Below are 18,667 nucleotides of genomic sequence, written 5' to 3' on the forward strand. Positions count from 1 at the left end.
CTTTAATAGACAGGGGGCGGAGGGCTGCTTTAATAGACAGGGGGCGGAGGGCTGCTTTAATAGACAGGGGGCGGAGGGCTGCTTTAATAGACAGGGGGCGGAGGGCGGAGGGCTGCTTTAATAGACAGGGGGCGGAGGGTTGCTTTAATAGACAGGGGGCGGAGGGCTGCTTTAATAGACAGGGGGCGGAGGGCGGAGGGCTGCTTTAATAGACAGGGGGCGGAGGGCTGCTTTAATAGACAGGGGGCGGAGGGCTGCTTTAATAGACAGGGGGCGGAGGGCTGCTTTAATAGACAGGGGGCTGAGGGCTGCTTTAATAGACAGGGGGCGGAGGGCTGCTTTAATAGACAGGGGGCGGAGGGCTGCTTTAATAGACAGGGGGCGGAGGGCTGCTTTAATAGACAGGGGGCGGAGGGCGGAGGGCTGCTTTAATAGACAGGGGGCGGAGGGCTGCTTTAATTTTTTTTTATTTTATTTTATTTTACCTTTATTTAACCAGGTAGGCAAGTTGAGAACAAGTTCTCATTTACAATTGCGACCTGGCCAAGATAAAGCAAAGCAGTTCGACAGATAAAACGACACAGAGTTACACATGGAGTAAAAACAAACATACAGTCAATAATGCAGTATAAACAAGTCTATATACAATGTGAGCAAATGAGGTGAGAAGGGAGGTAAAGGCAAAAAAAGGCCATGATGGCAAAGTAAATACAATATAGCAAGTAAAATACTGGAATGGTAGTTTTGCAATGGAAGAATGTGCAAAGTAGAAATAAAAAAATAATGGGGTGCAAAGGAGCAAAATAAATAAATAAATAAAAATTAAATACAGTTGGGAAAGAGGTAGTTGTTTGGGCTAAATTTTAGGTGGGCTATGTACAGGTGCAGTAATCTGTGAGCTGCTCTGACAGGGGGCGGAGGGCTGAGGGCTGCTTTAATAGACAGGGGGCGGAGGGCTGCTTTAATAGACAGGGGGCGGAGGGCGGAGGGCTGCTTTAATAGACAGGGGGCGGAGGGCTGCTTTAATAGACAGCCACGTTGTCAGCGCCCGGGGAACAGTGGGTTAACTGCCTTGCTCAGGGGCAGAACGACAGATATAGACCTTGTCAGCTCTGGGATTCGATGGCTCAAAGCTCTAACCACGAGGCTACCTACCTGTCAGGTGAACTGTTGTGTCCTCACCTTTAGTCTAATGATTTCCCCATAATCTCCTAACTGTTCCGTTTTGATAGTTACCATGGTTATACATTTGCATTTCATATTTATTCTGTAAGAAACATTTTCAATTAAGGAGGGTGTTCCAGCATTAAGAAGTAATTTGAGGGAATTTGGCAGGGCTAGGTAGGATGACATCACTTCAGTTATATCACTTCAGGTTGTATTAGTATTGCTGGTGACAGTAGGGGGAAAACATATGATTCTAGATATCACTATAAATCAAGAAGAACTCAGGGCCCCAAATATCACTATAATCAAACGATATGCAAAACAGCTAATATAACTACACACACCCTTTCTCATTTACATAGAGAAAGATATAGCCAATAGCAAACCAGCCTACACGTACACCGTCTCATTTCAGCAGACAATGGTCCTGTGTGGTTCAGTTAGGAAGAGTGCAGCGCTAGCAACAAGGTTGATTTTCAATTCCCACAGGGATCACTGGTTTTCAAGAGCATCAAATCTGCGATGATGCATCATGGGTAAATTGATCTACAAATAATAAATGAGTAGTTATATGATGCAAGGTGATTTGTAGATCAGTCAATCTGTAGTCACCTGCAACGTTGAACAAGTCCATAGACATACAGATGTATGTATACATTACATCACTCAGTGAAACAGCAGGGGCAGCCCCCTCCTACACTATGCAGCCCCGTGGCGGTTGGCCCTCTGTTAAGATAACAGCATACTGAACCACACACACACTCTCCCCTGCAGTAATCCAACAGGGTTTAACCCTACCAACTCTTCAGGTTCTGAGGTCGTTGGGTTCACGGTCATTATGTCTGCTGCTCATGTAGGCTATTTAAAAGACTGGAAACTCATCAAACTAGCTTCATTAGTATGCTGAGAATGCCTAACATATCAATGTACATGTGAAAACATTTAACAGATAGAATCAACACCTTCATGCAGGTGTAAGAATACGTAGAAGATAAATACACAACGCAGAGTTTGAGAGGATGAGAGGATGAGAGGACGAGAGGACGAGAGGACGAGAGGATGAGAGTTTGAGAGTTTGAGAGGACGAGAGGATGAGAGGACGAGAGGACGAGAGGACGAGAGTTTGAGAGTTTGAGAGGACGAGAGGATGAGAGGACGAGAGGATGAGAGGACGAGAGTTTGAGAGGACGAGAGGATGAGAGGACGAGAGGACGAGAGGACGAGAGGATGAGAGGATGAGAGGACGAGAGGATGAGAGGACGAGAGGACGAGAGGATGAGAGGACGAGAGTTTGAGAGGACGAGAGGATGAGAGGATGAGAGTTTGAGAGGACGAGAGGATGAGAGGACGAGAGGATGAGAGGATGAGAGGACGAGAGGACGAGAGGACGAGAGGATGAGAGGACGAGAGTACTAAAAACTAAATAAAATACTAAAAACGGTCAATAGGGAATTGTCAATGTAAATAGGAGTTGGTTTTCAGTTCAACAGCCGTTTAGAATGTGTGGAATGTCACTCCTGAACTCAGAGCTTCGTTCTGTACAGTCCGGAGCAGGATACTGGTTATTTGGCCATTGGCCCAGTCATACTGCAAGGAGTTTTGATTGGTCAACCGTAGGCTATAAAACAGCATCCTGTTCCTTTGTTCGGGGGAGAAAAGCTGAGAGGGGAGACTGAACATCTGAACATCTGCCTCCCAGCATAACATCTTGATTTGTCCTTCTCAAATAAACCTATTTGTTCCTCCCCTTGATTTGCTGTGGAGTTTGTGTTATTGAAGAATAACCTAAATGGCTAACGCAGGTTTTTACCGTTTGGCGTTTGTTCTGGAGTTTCTGTGGGACATGTAGGTGAGGGTTCTGTGCAGAAATATGGGCTGAAAATATAACAACAAAAAAACAGGAAAAAAACAATTAGAAATCTGCACTTGCATCTTCTGCACTTTGACAGATTGTCCAATGACCAAACAGATTGTCCAATGACCAAACAGATTGTCCAATGACCAAACAGATTGTCCAATGACCAAACAGATTGTCCAATGACCAAAAGAAGGCCATTCTATCTAGTGGAACTGTGCAGCGCATCAAAACTTTACCATCTTCAAAACAGACATCATTAACCAGCCACGTTATAGCTGGTTCAAGGTAAGTCTTTATCTGCTCAACAGAATGCTATTCTAGAGGCACATTAAATGGTTACCATCTTCAAAACAGACATCATTAACCAGCCATGTTACAGCTGGTTCAAGGTAAGTCTTTATCTGCTCAACAGAATGCTATTCTAGAGGCACATTAAATGGTTACCATCTTCAAAACAGACATCATTAACCAGCCATGTTACAGCTGGTTCAAGGTAAGTCTTTATCTGCTCAACAGAATGCTATTCTAGAGGCACATTAAATGGTTACCATCTTCAAAACAGACATCATTAACCAGCCATGTTACAGCTGGTTCAAGGTAAGTCTTTATCTGCTCAACAGAATGCTATTCTAGAGGCACATTAAATGGTTACCATCTTCATAACAGACACACCATTAGAGGCCACAGACAATAAAGAATGACAGGTGCTGAGAAGGTTTCCAACGTACCGCTATCAAGTTCCTTGTTCTGAGAAACCTGTAGATCTGGGTCGGTTCTGGAAACACAATAGACTGGTTGAACATTCACTAAGTTCACAGTAAATTACATTGACAATAACATTATACATTATATTGATAACAACAGACTATTTATCCTAGAAGGGTAATTATTGTTGGCTCTGAAACTGACACTGGGTCAACATTTATTAGCTTACAGTAAATTACTTTACATAAACAACAATCTTATTTGTATACTTGTACAGTAGAGTACAGAGCAGTAAAGTATAGTAGAGCAGAGATCAGTACAGTAGAGTATTGTTCAGTTCATTAGAGTTCAGTACAGTAGTGTATAGTGCAGTACAGTAGAGTATAGTTCAGCACAGTAGAGTTCAGTACAGTAGTGTATAGTGCAGTACAGTAGAGTATAGTTCAGCACAGTAGAGTTCAGTACAGTAGTGTATAGTGCAGTACAGTAGAGTATAGTTCAGCACAGTAGAGTTCAGTACAGTAGTGTATAGTGCAGTACAGTAGAGTATAGTTCAGCACAGTAGAGTTCAGTACAGTAGTGTATAGTGCAGTACAGTAGAGTATAGTTCAGCACAGTAGAGTTCAGTACAGTAGTGTATAGTGCAGTACAGTAGAGTCTAGTTCAGCACAGTAGAGTTCAGTACAGTAGAGTATAATGCAGTACAATAGAGTATAGTTCAGTACAATAGAGTTCAGTACAGTATAGTTCGGTAGAAGATAGTTCAGTTCAGTAGAGGATAGTTCAGTAGAGTAGAGTATAGTGCAGTATTGTACAGTTCAGTACAGTTTAGTTCAGTAGAGGATATTTCAGTACAGTAGAGTATAGTTCCGTATAGTATAGTTCAGTATAGTTCCATATAGTATAGTTCAGTACAGTATAGTGTACTCAACTAGTGTGCTCTACGGTATACTGTATGTAACTATACCTTTCTTTACTGTACTCTACTGTCCAAACATGTGAATCCAACTGTGGTTTGTGACTACTATGATTTCCCATTGTAGCCAATTCAATTGCAGAAATTCTGTTACCGATTTTTCTGAAATTCTGTCACCGATTTGATGACGGGATTTCGAGTTGTAATCACTTAATAATTCATAAACAAAATGTACGTCAGTAAAAACACTCTAGCTAATGTGGGTTTTTGATAACGGAATTTTAAGGCACAAAGGAATGTTTTCTTAAACTTACAGAAGGCAGAAACACTTCCCCGAAACAAAATATAAGGGTTGATTTTTGGAGTCTTTACTTCCAACATGGTTGTGTTTTAATGTATTTCTAAAACATTTCAATAATTTCTGGTAGATGTTTTCTAAGACCCCTTTTCCATCTGTTTGACCAGAAATCAAAGCCTTTGCTTATTCCTCATTTTTAGGATGGGAAATGGTTAAAAAAAAAATATATATATATATATTCATATACACACACACAGACCTTTACATTTTTCACAAATATAGACTTCCCATTGTTGGTGATCATGGGTCCCTTTAACATGGAAGTGACCCTATACATATTTATGTGTGTTGCATTAATAAATCAAATGTATTTATAAAGCCCTTCTTACATCAACTGATGTCACAAAGTGCTGTACAGAAACCCAGCCTAAAACCCCAAACAGCAAGCAATGCAGGTGTAGAAGCAAGTTAGTTAGTACACAGTTGCTACCATGCTGTGTTGTCATGTGTTGCTGCCATGCTATGTTGTCTTAGGTCTCTCTTTATGGACTGTTGTGTTGTCTCTCGTCGTGATGTGTGTTTGGTCCTATATTTTTATTGTAATCCCAGGCCCCGTCCACGCAGGGGGCCTTTTACCTTTTGGTAGGCCGTCAATGTAAATAAGAATTTGTTCTTAATTAGTTAAAGGTTCAATAAAAACAATATTTCAAAGGCAGCACATGCTCATTTCTCAAAGTAGTTCTGGCACATGTAATCTCTTCAGAGGAGGAAGTAAGCAAACACGTGGTCAAATAAATTAACTACAGTAGTTAGCTATAAATCTAAAATAGGGTCAGATTTCTTTGTATACTGATGACTGTCAAATCATGTTGTCAGATGCTTTGAACTTGACGTCATTCTGGTGAAATGTGGTTATAATTTTGTTTTTCGAAAGATGCCTCACAAGGGACACTACTATTTAAACTAGATTAAATAGAGATTGATTGTAAATGCCAATCTAGCAATAACAAGATAACTAATCATGCAAAAACATTATATGACGACAATGACAGCAACTCACTTTCAAATGCCTGCAAGAACAACTCATGATCGGCTTGAACCAGTTCCATTTTCGGCTTCTTGGCTGCGGGCATCACAACTGCAGTTGTCTGGTGGTGGTAGACACGGCCGTTCGCTCTGCCGCCACCGGTGCCAACGTATCCCACAGCGGGACCCGATACGTTGTTGCCGCCGTCAGAAGAACCGTGCTTCTGGGGAGACATGGCCCCGGAAATACTAAATGTCCCAGGTATATTCCAAATATGGAAGAAAAAAATGTCAAGTCCTTTGTCAAAACAAAGAGTAACGTTACCAAAAACGAGCAAGCTGAAGCTAGCCAGGCGGTGTTAGCCAGCAAAGTTAGCTAGCTATCTTGTCAAATTCATGGAATAAACATTAAGACTTGTTGTAGAAATGCATTGTTTGTTGGCTAGAAAAAAGTTCGTCAGAGAAACTATTTCGATTAAATCGCAAGAACGCACGAAATTAGAGAAGTTAGCAAGCACCCGGCACGTTCACCTAGCTATCTCTGTGGTAGCTATGTTTCCTACTGAACGTCAGTTAGCTAGTTATGCTAACCCTGAGCTAGCTTGTTAGCTGGACCTGCTGAATCGCTGTAGATATCACAACAAATAAGGTGAGTTGGAAAGATGCCATGAAATAATGCTAGCTGGGCTAGCCGCTATGTTGGTTTGGTAAAGCTACAAAACTCTACGCAAATGAACCATTTAGTACAATTTTCCTGAGAGCTTCTACGAAACAGTCAAATTGACCGTTTTTTTTTCTCTCCCACATATCAGGCATAAACTCCCTGAACTCAATAATTCAAATAGTGACTTGAAAGCAACCGCCCTCACAGATCCTAGCCGAATCAGAGGCGTTGTTTGGAGAAGTGAGAGTTGTGATTGGTGCGAATCATCACGGGTTGGCAGATGACGTTCGGTAGAGAAACGTTTGCCATTCACACGCAGTCATTACTAGTTACCACAGCCACAAAGTCAGAAGGCCCGCCTATCCGACCAATCAGATAAGGGAGTGTGATGACGCATTTTCCGTTTCGCGGGAAACGCCTAATTTTCGAAATGGCGTATCTGGAGTTCACGTATGAGGGCCAAAGGTGCTTTCAAGACACCTGGGAACTGGGAAAAGTGAGGTCAGTGATCTTCTGGTTGGAAAGTCGGAGCTCAAGAAAAGATGCCAGAGTTCCCGACTTGGAATTCCGACTTGGACAACCTTTCAAAGCAAATTTTGTTCCAAGTCAGAGATCGTTTCTTTTCTCAACTTCCCAGTTGGCAACATCACTCAAATGTATAACACTGAGAAAGGCCACAAATTTTTGGGGAAAAAAATGGAAAGTTGTCTTCTCTATTTTAGATGGTAGCTACCTTTTGCTACTCTCATCTAAAATGAGCTAGCTAGCTAGCATAAATATTGATGGGAAACCAAGACTTTTCTGAAGCCTTTGGGGCTTTCACCAAATCAAGCTGAAAAAAACATGAATTATGCAAATCTTTTAACAATATGCATATTAATGACATCTGCTGGTCAGCAATGAAAAGCAGCATTTGATGTTCATATAGATGTTTTTTCCCCACAATATTCATCAAATCTCGGCGGCACAGTGGCTTGCCAGGAGTGGGAAGGTGAACGGAAAGGCTCTGGAGCAACGAACCGCCCTTGCTGTCTCTGCCTGGCCGGTTCCCCTCTTTCCACTGGGATTCTCTGCCTCTAACCCTATTACAGGGGCTGAGTCACTGGCTTGCTGGGGCTCTCTCATGCCGTCCCTGGAGGGGGTGCGTCACCTGAGTGGGTTGATTCACTGTTGTGGTCATCCTGTCTGGGTTGGCGCCCCCCCCCCCCCTTGGGTTGTGCCGTGGCGGAGATCTTTGTGGGCTATACTCAGCCTTGTCTCAGGATGGTAAGTTGGTGGTTGAAGATATCCCTCTAGTGGTGTGGGGGCTGTGCTTTGGCAAAGTGGGTGGGGTCATATCCTTCCTGTTTGGCCCTGTCCGGGGGTGTCCTCGGATGGGGCCACAGTGTCTCCTGACCCCTCCTGTCTCAGCCTCCAGTATTTATGCTGCAGTAGTTTATGTGTCGGGGGGCTGGGGTCAGTTTGTTATATCTGGAGTACTTCTCCTGTCCTATTCGGTGTCCTGTGTGAATCTAAGTGTGCGTTCTCTAATTCTCTCCTTCTTTCTCTCTCTCGGAGGACCTGAGCCCTAGGACCATGCCCCAGGACTACCTGACATGATGACTCCTTGCTGTCCCCAGTCCACCTGGCCATGCTGCTGTTCCAGTTTCAACTGACCTGAGCCCTAGGACCATGCCCCAGGACTACCTGACATGATGACTCCTTGCTGTCCCCAGTCTACCTGGCCATGCTGCTGCTCCAGTTTCAACTTCCACCTGACTGTGCTGCTGCTCTAGTTTCAACTGTTCTGCCTTATTATTATTCGACCATGCTGGTCATTTATGAACATTGAACATCTTGACCATGTTCTGTTATAATCTCCACCCGGCACAGCCAGAAGAGGACTGGCCACCCCACATAGCCTGGTTCCTCTCTAGGTTTCTTCCTAGGTATTGGCCTTTCTAGGGAGTTTTTCCTAGCCACCGTGCTTCTCCACCTGCATTGCTTGCTGTTTGGGGTTTTAGGCTGGGTTTCTGTACAGCACTTTGAGATATCAGCTGATGTACGAAGGGCTATATAAATAAATTTGATTTGATTTGATTTGGCTAGTCGCGGGGTCTTAGTGGCCTACTACCAGTTACCGTACAGTTTGTACCTTCCATCATGTTTCCCTTTTTCGTGGTGAATCCCCTTTTTTTGCTATTAAAAACAGTGATTCTATGGCATTATTTAGGATGCTTAAGGTTGAAGCTTATACTTGACTAAATACAAATAATAGTTTGAACAACAATGTGCTGAAAGTGTGTTGTCACATAAAACGATTTTCTAAATAATATGCCTTGGCTGGGATTCGACCCCATTCCCTGAATTATGGTCCCTGAGACCCCGACTCCACCTGCGGAGCTGCTGTTCAGGTGATGCTACATGGAAAAACTCCTGTCTACATTATAAGTTGTCCAGTAGAGATCTTTTGAGGAGTATTTGTCTCCGGCTCACACAGGAGTAATAAATTCCTAGAGCACAATTTATTTGATATGAATACTTTTTTTTATTTTATTGGGATTTTTCAGGTGGTGCTGCAGCAGCCTCAGCACCCCTACTTCCTGCGGCTATGCCTACAAGCCTTTCATTTTAATAGTAATATATCATACCTTATAATTACCCTGAGGTGGTCTACCCAATACATTACCCTGAGGTGGTCTACCCAATACATTACCCTGAGGTGGTCTACCCAATACATTACTGGGAGGTGGTCTACCCAATACATTACTCTGAGGTGGTCTACCCAGTACATTACTGGGAGGTGGTCTACCCAGTACATTACTGGGAGGTGGTCTACCCAATACATTACTGGGAGGTGGTCTACCCAATACATTACTCTGAGGTGGTCTACCCAATACATTACTGGGAGGTGGTCTACCCAGTACATTACTGGGAGGTGGTCTACCCAATACATTACTGGGAGGTGGTCTACCCAGTACATTACTGGGAGGTGGTCTACCCAATACATTACTGGGAGGTGGTCTACCCAATACATTACTGGGAGGTGGTCTACCCAATACATTACTCTGAGGTGGTCTACCCAATACATTACTGGGAGGTGGTCTACCCAATACATTACCCTGAGGTGGTCTACCCAATACATTACTGGGAGGTGGTCTACCCAATACATTACCCTGAGGTGGTCTACCCAATACATTACTGGGAGGTGGTCTACCCAATACATTACTCTGAGGTGGTCTACCCAATACATTACTGGGAGGTGGTCTACCCAGTACATTACTGGGAGTTGAGTTGTGGCAAAATGGCTTAAGGACAACAAAGCCAAGGTATTGGAGTGGCCAACACAAAGCCCTGACCTCAATCCTATAGAACATTTGTGGGCAGAAAAGTGTGTGCGAGCAAGGAGGCTTACAAACCTGACTCAGTTACACCAGTTCTGTCAGAAGGAATGGGTCAAAATTCACCCAACTTATTGTGGGAGGCTTGTGGAAGGCTACCCAAAACATTTGACCCAAGTTAAACAATTTAAAGGCAATGCTACCAAATACTAATTCAGTGTATGTAAACTTCTGACCCAACTGGGAATGTGATGAAAGAAATAAAAGCTGAAATAAATCCTTCTCTCTACTATTATTCTGACATTTCACATTCTTAAAATAAAGTGGTGATCCTAACGGACCCCAGACAGGGATTTTTTACTAGGATTAAATGTCAGGAATTGTGAAAAACTGAGTTTAAATGTAGTTAGCTAAGGTGTATGTAAACTTCTGACTTCAACTGTAGGGCATGCAACTCTCTTTATTTATTTTTTTATAGCCTCCCATTTCAAGTTGTGGGCACAAAGACATACAGTCCCTTTAGAAAGTATTCAGACCCCTTGACTGAGTCCACATTTTGTTGTGTTACAGCCTGAATTCAACATGGATGAAAAGGAAAACAAATTCTCACCCATTTACAACACACCCCATAATGAAAACGTTTTTTTAAAACATGTTTTTAGACATTTTTAGCAAATTTTTAGAAAATGAAATACAGAAATATCTAATTTACGTAAGTTTTCACATCCCTGAGTCAATACATGTTAGAATCACCTTTAGCAGCAATTACAGTCTTTCTGGGTAAGTCTCTAAGAACTTTTCACACCTGGATTGTACAATATTTGCCTATTTATTATTTTCTAATTTATTATTTTCAAAAGTCTTGCCATAGATTTTCAAGCCGATTTAAGTCACAACTCGGCCACTCTGGAAAATTCACTGTCTTCTTGGTAAGAAACTCCAGTGTGAATTGGGTGGTGATTATATAGCATTTCGTGCACATGATCCATCAATTTAGACAAGTTTCTGAGTAAGCGTAATCTAATAATTATAAAATGTTTGAGTCTGGACACGTTCTATCGTTACTATGCAAATAACCATGTATTTCTGTATCCTGTGCATGTGATAAATACACTTTTATTTCATATAGTGTGTGTTTATCAGAGACAGTAATGTGAAGAACAACATTACATTTTAGTAATTTAAGCAGATACTCTTATCCAGAGCGACTTCATACATTTTTCATACTGGTCTCCTGTGGGAATCGAACCCACAATCTCTGGTGTTGTAAGCACCACTAACTGAGCCACACGGGACCACACCAAAGTCAGACTACGATATAGGTCAAGGACTAGATAGTGTATTTTTTTACTTGGAGTTTTTCCTTATTGTAGGCTACTACTTTCACAACTTTTAGTCTTGAAATCTTTGGTTGTTTACTACATTTCTAACTCTGTTTAGCACATGACCTCACATGTGAATCCTTAAAGAGACGGGTGGGGCTAAGGCTTAAGAGCGTGTGAACAATGCTGAATGGGTGTAGACAAAGAAGGGCTCTTCAGTAGGTGTACCAAAACATTCAAGGGCCATTTTCTCAAAGGTGGGGTTACAAGTTTATCAACTTTCAAAACATAATTAATTTCCCATTGTTCCTCAACTGCAGTGTTGCTCTGCTCTTTATCTAGTGTTTAAAGACAACATTTCAAATGTTGCTACATAAGACCGAATCGAGGCGGTCGGTCACATTTTTACTCCTGAACTTAATTAGACTTTAATTCTTTAATTAGGCATTAATTAGTCTTGGTAGAATACTTATTGACTCAAGACATTTCAGATTTGAATTTTTAATACATTTTGAAAAACATAATTCCATTTTGACATTATGGGGTATTGTGTGTAGGCCAGTGACCAAAAAAAACATCTAAATTCAGGCTGTAACACAAGACAATTAGGAACGAGTCAAGGGGTGTAAATACTTTCTGAAGGCTCTGTATGAATGACACCAGAGGAAAGACAGACAAACTAAAGCCAAAGAGAAGGACTGGCCACTCCTCATAGCCTGGTTCCTCTCTAGGTTTCTTCCTAGGTTTTGACCCTTCTAGGGAGTTTTTCCTAGCCACCGTGTTTCAGCACCTGCATCGCTTGCTGTTTGGGGTTTTAGGCTGGGTTTCTGTACAGCACTTTGAGATATCAGCTGATGTACGAAGGGCTTTATAAATACATTTGATTTGAGAAGTATGCTGCTGAAAGAGACAAGAAGGAAGTAAGTTCATAGACGGATCACTGTCCTTTACACCACACACTTGATATAACATTTAATTAGAATCATGTTGAAGTACTAACAGTGGAATGTTCCTCAATAAGATGGGACTTTAAAGGGTTGTCCTAATGCTGTGGTCACTAAAGAGGCAATGGGACTTTAAAGGGTTGTCCTAACGCTGTGGTCACTAAAGAGGCCATGGGACTTTAAAGGGTTGTCCTAACGCTGTGGTCACTAAAGAGGCCATGGCACTTTAAAGGGTTGTCCTAACGCTGTGGTCACTAAAGAGGCCATGGGACTTTAAAGGGTTGTCCTAACGCTGTGGTCACTAAAGAAGCCATGGCACTTTAAAGGGTTGTCCTAACGCTGTGGTCACTAAAGAGGCCATGGCACTTATTGCAAGAGTATGTAATGATGAGTACGTAACTGCAGGAAGATGTTTTGGGAGGGGGGGGGGGTGAGAATGTTTTGCCCTCACTAAACACTATTAGGTCTGCTAATACAGAACTGTAAAGGTCAATCAGATTTGTGATCATGGTCCCTAGCTGTGTGTTGCCGCTCTCCATGTTGTCTGTTATCTGTAGCTTGTGAGGTGTGGAAACACTTTGTTGCTTTTATGAATTTTGTCTTGCTGCTTTTTGTTTTATGTTGCTCTGTCTGTATGCTACGTCTTGCTTGTCCTATGTTGCTCTGTCTGTATGCTATGTCTTGCTTGTCCTATGTTGCTATGTCTTGCTTGTTCTATGTTGCTATTGTCTATATTGTAATTGTTTTTAATAACCTGCCCAGGGACTGCGGTTGAAAATTAGCCGGTTGGCTAAAACCGGCACTTTTACTGAAATGTTGATTAATGTGCACTGTCCCTGTAAAAATAAAAATAAACTCAAACTCAAACTCAAGTAAAGGCCCTGTAAAGGACTAGTAAAGTCCCTGTAAATTACTAGCAAAGGACTAGTAAAGGCCCTGTAAATTACTAGTAAAGGCCCTGTAAAGGACAAATAAAGGCCCTGTAAATTACTAGCAAAGGACAAATAAAGGCCCTGTAAATTACTAGCAAAGGACTACTAAAGGCCCTGTAAAGGACTAGTAAAGAACTAGCAAAGGACTACTAAAGGCCCTGTAAAGGACTAGTAAAGGTCCTGTAAAGAACTAGCAAAGGACTACTAAAGGCCCTGTAAAGGACTAGTAAAGGTCCTGTAAAGAACTAGCAAAGGACTGGTAAAGGTCCTGTAAAGGACTAGTAAATGCCCTGTAAAGGACTAATAAAGGCCCTGTAAAGGACTAATAAAGGCCCTGTAAAGGACTAATAAAGGCCCTGTAAAGGACTAATAAAGGCCCTGTAAAGGACTAATAAAGTGCCTGTAAAGGACTAATACAGGCCCTGTAAAGGACTAGTAAAGGCCCTGTAAAGGACTAGTAAAGGCCCTGTAAATGACTAGTAAAGGCCCTGTAAAGGACTAGTAAAGGCCCTGTAAAGGACTAGTAAAGGCCCTGTAAAGGACAAATAAAGGCCCTGTAAAGGACTAATACAGGCCCTGTAAAGGACTTGTAAAGGCCCTGTAAAGGACTAGTAAAGGCCCTGTAAAGGACTAGTAAAGGCCCTGTAAAGGACTAGTAAAGGCCCTGTAAAGGACTAGTAAAGGCCCTGTAAAGGACTAATAAAGGCCCTGTAAAGGACTAGTAAATGCCCTGTAAAGGACTTGTAAAGGCCCTGTAAAGGACTAGTAAAGGCCCTGTAAAGGACTAGTAAAGGCCCTGTAAATGACTAGTAAATGCCCTGTAAAGGACTTGTAAAGGCCCTGTAAATGACTAGTAAAGGCCCTGTAAATGACTAGTAAAGGCCCTGTAAATGACTAGTAAAGGCCCTGTAAAGGCCCTGTAAAGGACTAATAAAGGCCCTGTAAAGGACCAATTACAGGCCCTGTAAAGGACTAGTAAAGGCCCTGTAAATGACTAGTAAAGGCCCTGTAAAGGACTAGTAAATGCCCTGTACAGGACTAATAAAGGCCCAGTAAAGGACTAGTAAAGGCCCTGTAAAGGACTAATAAAGGCCCTGTAAAGGACTAGTAAAGGACTTGTAAAGGCCCTGTAAAGGACTAGTAAAGGCCCTGTAAAGGACTAGTAAAGGCCCTGTAAAGGACTAGTAAAGGCCCTGTAAATGACTAGTAAAGGCCCTGTAAATGACTAGTAAAGGCCCTGTAAATGACTAGTAAAGGCCTTGTAAAGGACTAGTAAAGGCCCTGTAAAGGACTAGTAAAGGCCCTGTAAAGGACTAATAAAGGCCCTGTAAAGGACTAATACAGGCCCTGTAAAGGACTAATACAGGCCCTGTAAAGGACTAATAAAGGCCCTGTACATGACTAATAAAGGCCCTGTAAAGGACTAATAAAGGCCCTGTAAAGGACTAGTAAAGGCCCTGTAAAGGACTAGTAAAGGCCCTGTAAAGGACTAGTAAAGGCCCTGTAAATGACTAGTAAAGGCCCTGTAAAGGACTAGTAAAGGCCCTGTAAAGGACTAGTAAAGGCCCTGTAAAGGACTAATAAAGGCCCTGTAAAGGACTAATAAAGGCCCTGTAAAGGACTAATACAGGCCCTGTAAAGGACTAATAAAGGCCCTGTACAGGACTAATAAAGGCCCTGTAAAGGACTAATAAAGGCCCTGTAAAGGACTAATACAGGCCCTGTAAAGGACTTGTAAAGGACTAATAAAGGCCCTGTAAAGGACTAGTAAAGGCCCTGTAAATGACTAGTAAAGGCCCTGTAAAGGACTTGTAAAGGCCCTGTAAATGACTAGTAAAGGCCCTGTAAATGACTAGTAAAGGCCCTGTAAAGGACTAGTAAAGGCCCTGTAAAGGACTAGTAAAGGCCCTGTAAAGGACTAATAAAGGCCCTGTAAAGGACTAATAAAGGCCCTGTAAAGGACTAGTAAAGGCCCTGTAAAGGACTAGTAAAGGACTAGTAAAGGCCCTGTAAAGGACTAGTAAAGGCCCTGTGCACTACTTTTGTGGATATTTATTTTCTCTCAACATTTGTATTTTTCCATTATTTCCATGGGGGTTGCTGCAGCACCACGACATCCCACTGCTTTATGGATGAGTACCGTGGTATGTGTAATGTGTATATCAAACTGTATTCCTATCATGTAATACTTTGTATAAAAGTGCCATGTATCTGAAGTGTATGAATAATGTATAAAGTTACCTTTATCCTCTGAAGAAGACTGGGGTGGATGGGCCAATCAAATCAAATAGAGAGGTTGTACGTGGGGTTGTTCGTGTGGTGAGAAAAGTGCCATGTAAATCCAATCAATTATTATTTGAATGAAAATGTTTTGACCACATTCCATAGCTTGAAGACCATGCCTTTGGAAACTGGTACAAAATACCAAAAAGATGGATAGCAAAGCTATGTTAAATAAAGTAACAGGGTAGACGTTTTCATCTTAAATCAGACAATTTCCAAAATTGAAATGTATGTGAACATTTCTGTGAAACTGTGAACATTTTACTTGTGGATTTTGAAAATAAAGATCTAAAATGAAAGATATATTAATTTGTTGGTCTACATGCCATTTGAAAAATGATGCAGCTAAAAGCAAACATCCTGATAAACTTGCTGAGTTTGAATAAGACATCTGATTACCACTTTGCAGTTAGAACGGTTGGTTTTATTATAGCTAATAAATAATCAAATAATTGATGGATCACTGGATAAAAGAAATACAGGTCTCTTTTCTGCCCCTGCGAGCCGGTCGGCAAACAAGTCATCACACTCTCTCACCTGATTGGTCGTTTCCCACGAAGCGTAAGCCGGCATTCACGTTATCACACTCCTTCATCTGATTGGTCGAGTAGGCGGGCTTTCTTACCTTGTGGCTGTGGTAACTAGTGACGCACACGAGCTACTTCTTTTTCTTTATACGTATTGGGGCAGACTACACTCAAAAAGTGTATTGCCGCCACCTACTGTGCGGGATGAAAACAAAACGAGCACAAAAATCGAAACATTGTCGGTGTGAGGGGGCAAAAAAATACCCAAAACATATTATTTCTTCTGTTAAAACCAAACTGCCAAATCCAATCCAAACTCAGGCTCAGGAGCCTGGGAGTGTGGCACATCTTCCATTGAAGTCTCAGATATTTTTCAGCTGCAGCCACAATGATGTTCAACTTCTTAGATTTATTTGATACTTTGTGCCGTACAATTAATAACAGTTGTAATAAATGCTATAAAACACACCTTTTTAACACACTGTTGTCTTGCTTGACCAGCGGGCTGTGTTGCATCTGCATATCATACCTTCAACACTGTCACTTGCTTTCTCAACTCTTTTGGTTGCATCCCCATAGGAGATCTGATGGACCGTCCTGACCTTCGCCAGCTCAACTTCCTTCACCCTGTTACAGGGCACTTCAACAACTCTGGATCATGATCTCCACCACAATCACAGCCCTGACCTTCGCCCGTCCTCCCCAATTAAATCTGCCACCAACCTCCTGTGGTCCATGCTACTTTTGACCAGGGCCCGTCCTCCCCAATTAAAGGTGCCACCAACCTCCTGTGGTAGGGAGGTGTTCTTTGTAAAAAATAAAAAAATAAGAACCAATACTCTTTTCCCTTTCTCCATTCATTGTTCTGGTCAGGTGACAGGAAACTAACCCCACCTGCTCTTCTATTCTCTTTTAGGTATCTGACCTCAGCTTCCATCGACATCCCAGAGATGACTCCCTGAACCGAGTTCAGAATACCACACTTTGGATGTCACGATTCCTGTGATTCCCACTTCACTGAATCACTGTTCCTGTGATTCAAATCAAATCAAATGTATTTATAAAGCCCTTCGTACATCAGCTGATATCTCAAAGTGCTGTGCAGAAACCCAGCCTAAAACCCCAAACAGCAAGCAATGCAGCTGCATTCTTTCTCTCTGTTCCGGTGATTCCCACGTCACTCTTTCTCTCTGTTCCTGTGATTCCCACGTCACTCTTTCTCTCTGTTCCTGTGATTCCCACGTCACTCTTTCTCTCTGTTCCTGTGATTCCCACGTCACTCTTTCTCTGTTCCTGTGATTCCCACATCACTCTTTCTCTCTGTTCCTGTGATTCCCACGTCACTCTTTCTCTCTGTTCCTGTGATTCCCACGTCACTCTTTCTCTCTGTTCCTGTGATTCCCACGTCACTCTTTCTCTCTGTTCCTGTGATTCCCACGTCACTCTTTCTCTCTGTTCCTGTGATTCCCACGTCACTCTTTCTCTCTGTTCCTGTGATTCCCACGTCACTCTTTCTCTCTGTTCCTGTGATTCCCACGTCACTCTTTCTCTCGGTTCCTGTGATTCCCACGTCACTCTTTCTCTCTGTTCCTGTGATTCCCACGTCACTCTTTCTCTCTGTTCCTGTGATTCCCACGTCACTCTTTCTCTCTGTTCCTGTGATTCCCACGTCACTCTTTCTCTCGGTTCCTGTGATTCCCACGTCACTCTTTCTCTCTGTTCCGGTGATTCCCACGTCACTCTGTCTCTCTGTCCCTGTGATTCCCACGTCACTCTTTCTCTCTGTTCCTGTGATTCCCACGTCACTCTTTCTCTCTGTTCCTGTGATTCCCACGTCACTCTTTCTCTCTGTTCCTGTGATTCCCACGTCACTCTTTCTCTCTGTTCCTGTGATTCCCACTTCCCTCTGTTCCTGGGTTTTTCCACGAACGACAGTGTCTAGGGTTTACAGAGAATGGTGTGACAAATCAACAAGCATCCAGTCAGCAGCGGGTCCTGTGGGAGTAAACAGCTTGTTGATGAGAGAGGGTCGAAGAAGAATGGCAAGAATGGTGCAAGCTAAAAGGCAGGCCACAAACAGACAGATAACAGCACAGTGCAACAGTGGTGTTCAGAACGGGTCCTTGTCGCGGATTGGCTATCGCAGCCGACGACCACACCGAATTCACTCCTATCAGCTAAAAACAAGGAAGTGTCTCCAGTGAGCACGCGATCACCAACACTGGACAATTGAGGACTGGAAAACCATTCCCTGGTCCAATTGAATCCCAGTTCCTGTTGACGGCAGAGTCAGGATTGGGCGTAAGCAGAATGAGTCGATGACCACATCCTGCCTGGTGTCAACGGTACAGACTGACGGCAGAATCAGGATTTGGCGTAAGCAGAATGAGTCCATGACCACATCCTGCCTGGTGTCAACGGTACAGACTGACGGCAGAATCAGGATTTGGCGTAAGCAGAATGAGTCCATGACCACATCCTGCCTGGTATCAACGGTACAGACTGGTGGCGGTGGTGGTGTAATGGTGTGGGGAATGTTTTCCTGGCACACGTTAGGTCCCTTGATTCCAATTGAGCAGCGTTTGAATGCCACACCTTGTAGAATCCATGCCCTGAATAATTCAGGCTGTTCTGGAGGCAACGGGTGGTCCGACCCGGTTCTTAATGGGTGTACCTAATAAACAGAGTATATATATCAGACATGT

At 42.7% G+C, this 18,667-nt stretch overlaps 1 protein-coding gene across 2 annotated transcripts in view; it reads right to left on the minus strand.

Moving 5' to 3' along the window:
- Positions 1-6,799, minus strand: part of LOC116352974 (polycomb protein suz12-A-like) — a 33,775-nt gene extending 26,976 nt beyond the window's left edge. The window contains exons 1-4 of one of the 2 annotated variants that reach the window (XM_031813673.1): positions 6,296-6,799; positions 6,005-6,194; positions 3,754-3,800; positions 2,978-3,042 (exon numbers count right to left, since the gene is read on the minus strand). In XM_031813673.1, coding sequence (XP_031669533.1) covers positions 2,978-3,042; positions 3,754-3,800; positions 6,005-6,077 — 185 coding nt within the window. In that variant the 5' untranslated portion in view covers positions 6,078-6,194; positions 6,296-6,799. Of the gene's footprint in view, positions 1-2,977; positions 3,043-3,753; positions 3,801-6,004 lie in introns of both variants that reach the window. The other variant, XM_031813672.1, reaches the window with a different exon arrangement.
- Positions 6,800-18,667: the final 11,868 nt, after the last annotated feature.

The sequence above is a fragment of the Oncorhynchus kisutch genome, unplaced genomic scaffold, assembly GCF_002021735.2.
Source record: "Oncorhynchus kisutch isolate 150728-3 unplaced genomic scaffold, Okis_V2 Okis06b-Okis10b_hom, whole genome shotgun sequence".
Taxonomy (NCBI): Eukaryota; Metazoa; Chordata; class Actinopteri; order Salmoniformes; family Salmonidae; genus Oncorhynchus; species Oncorhynchus kisutch.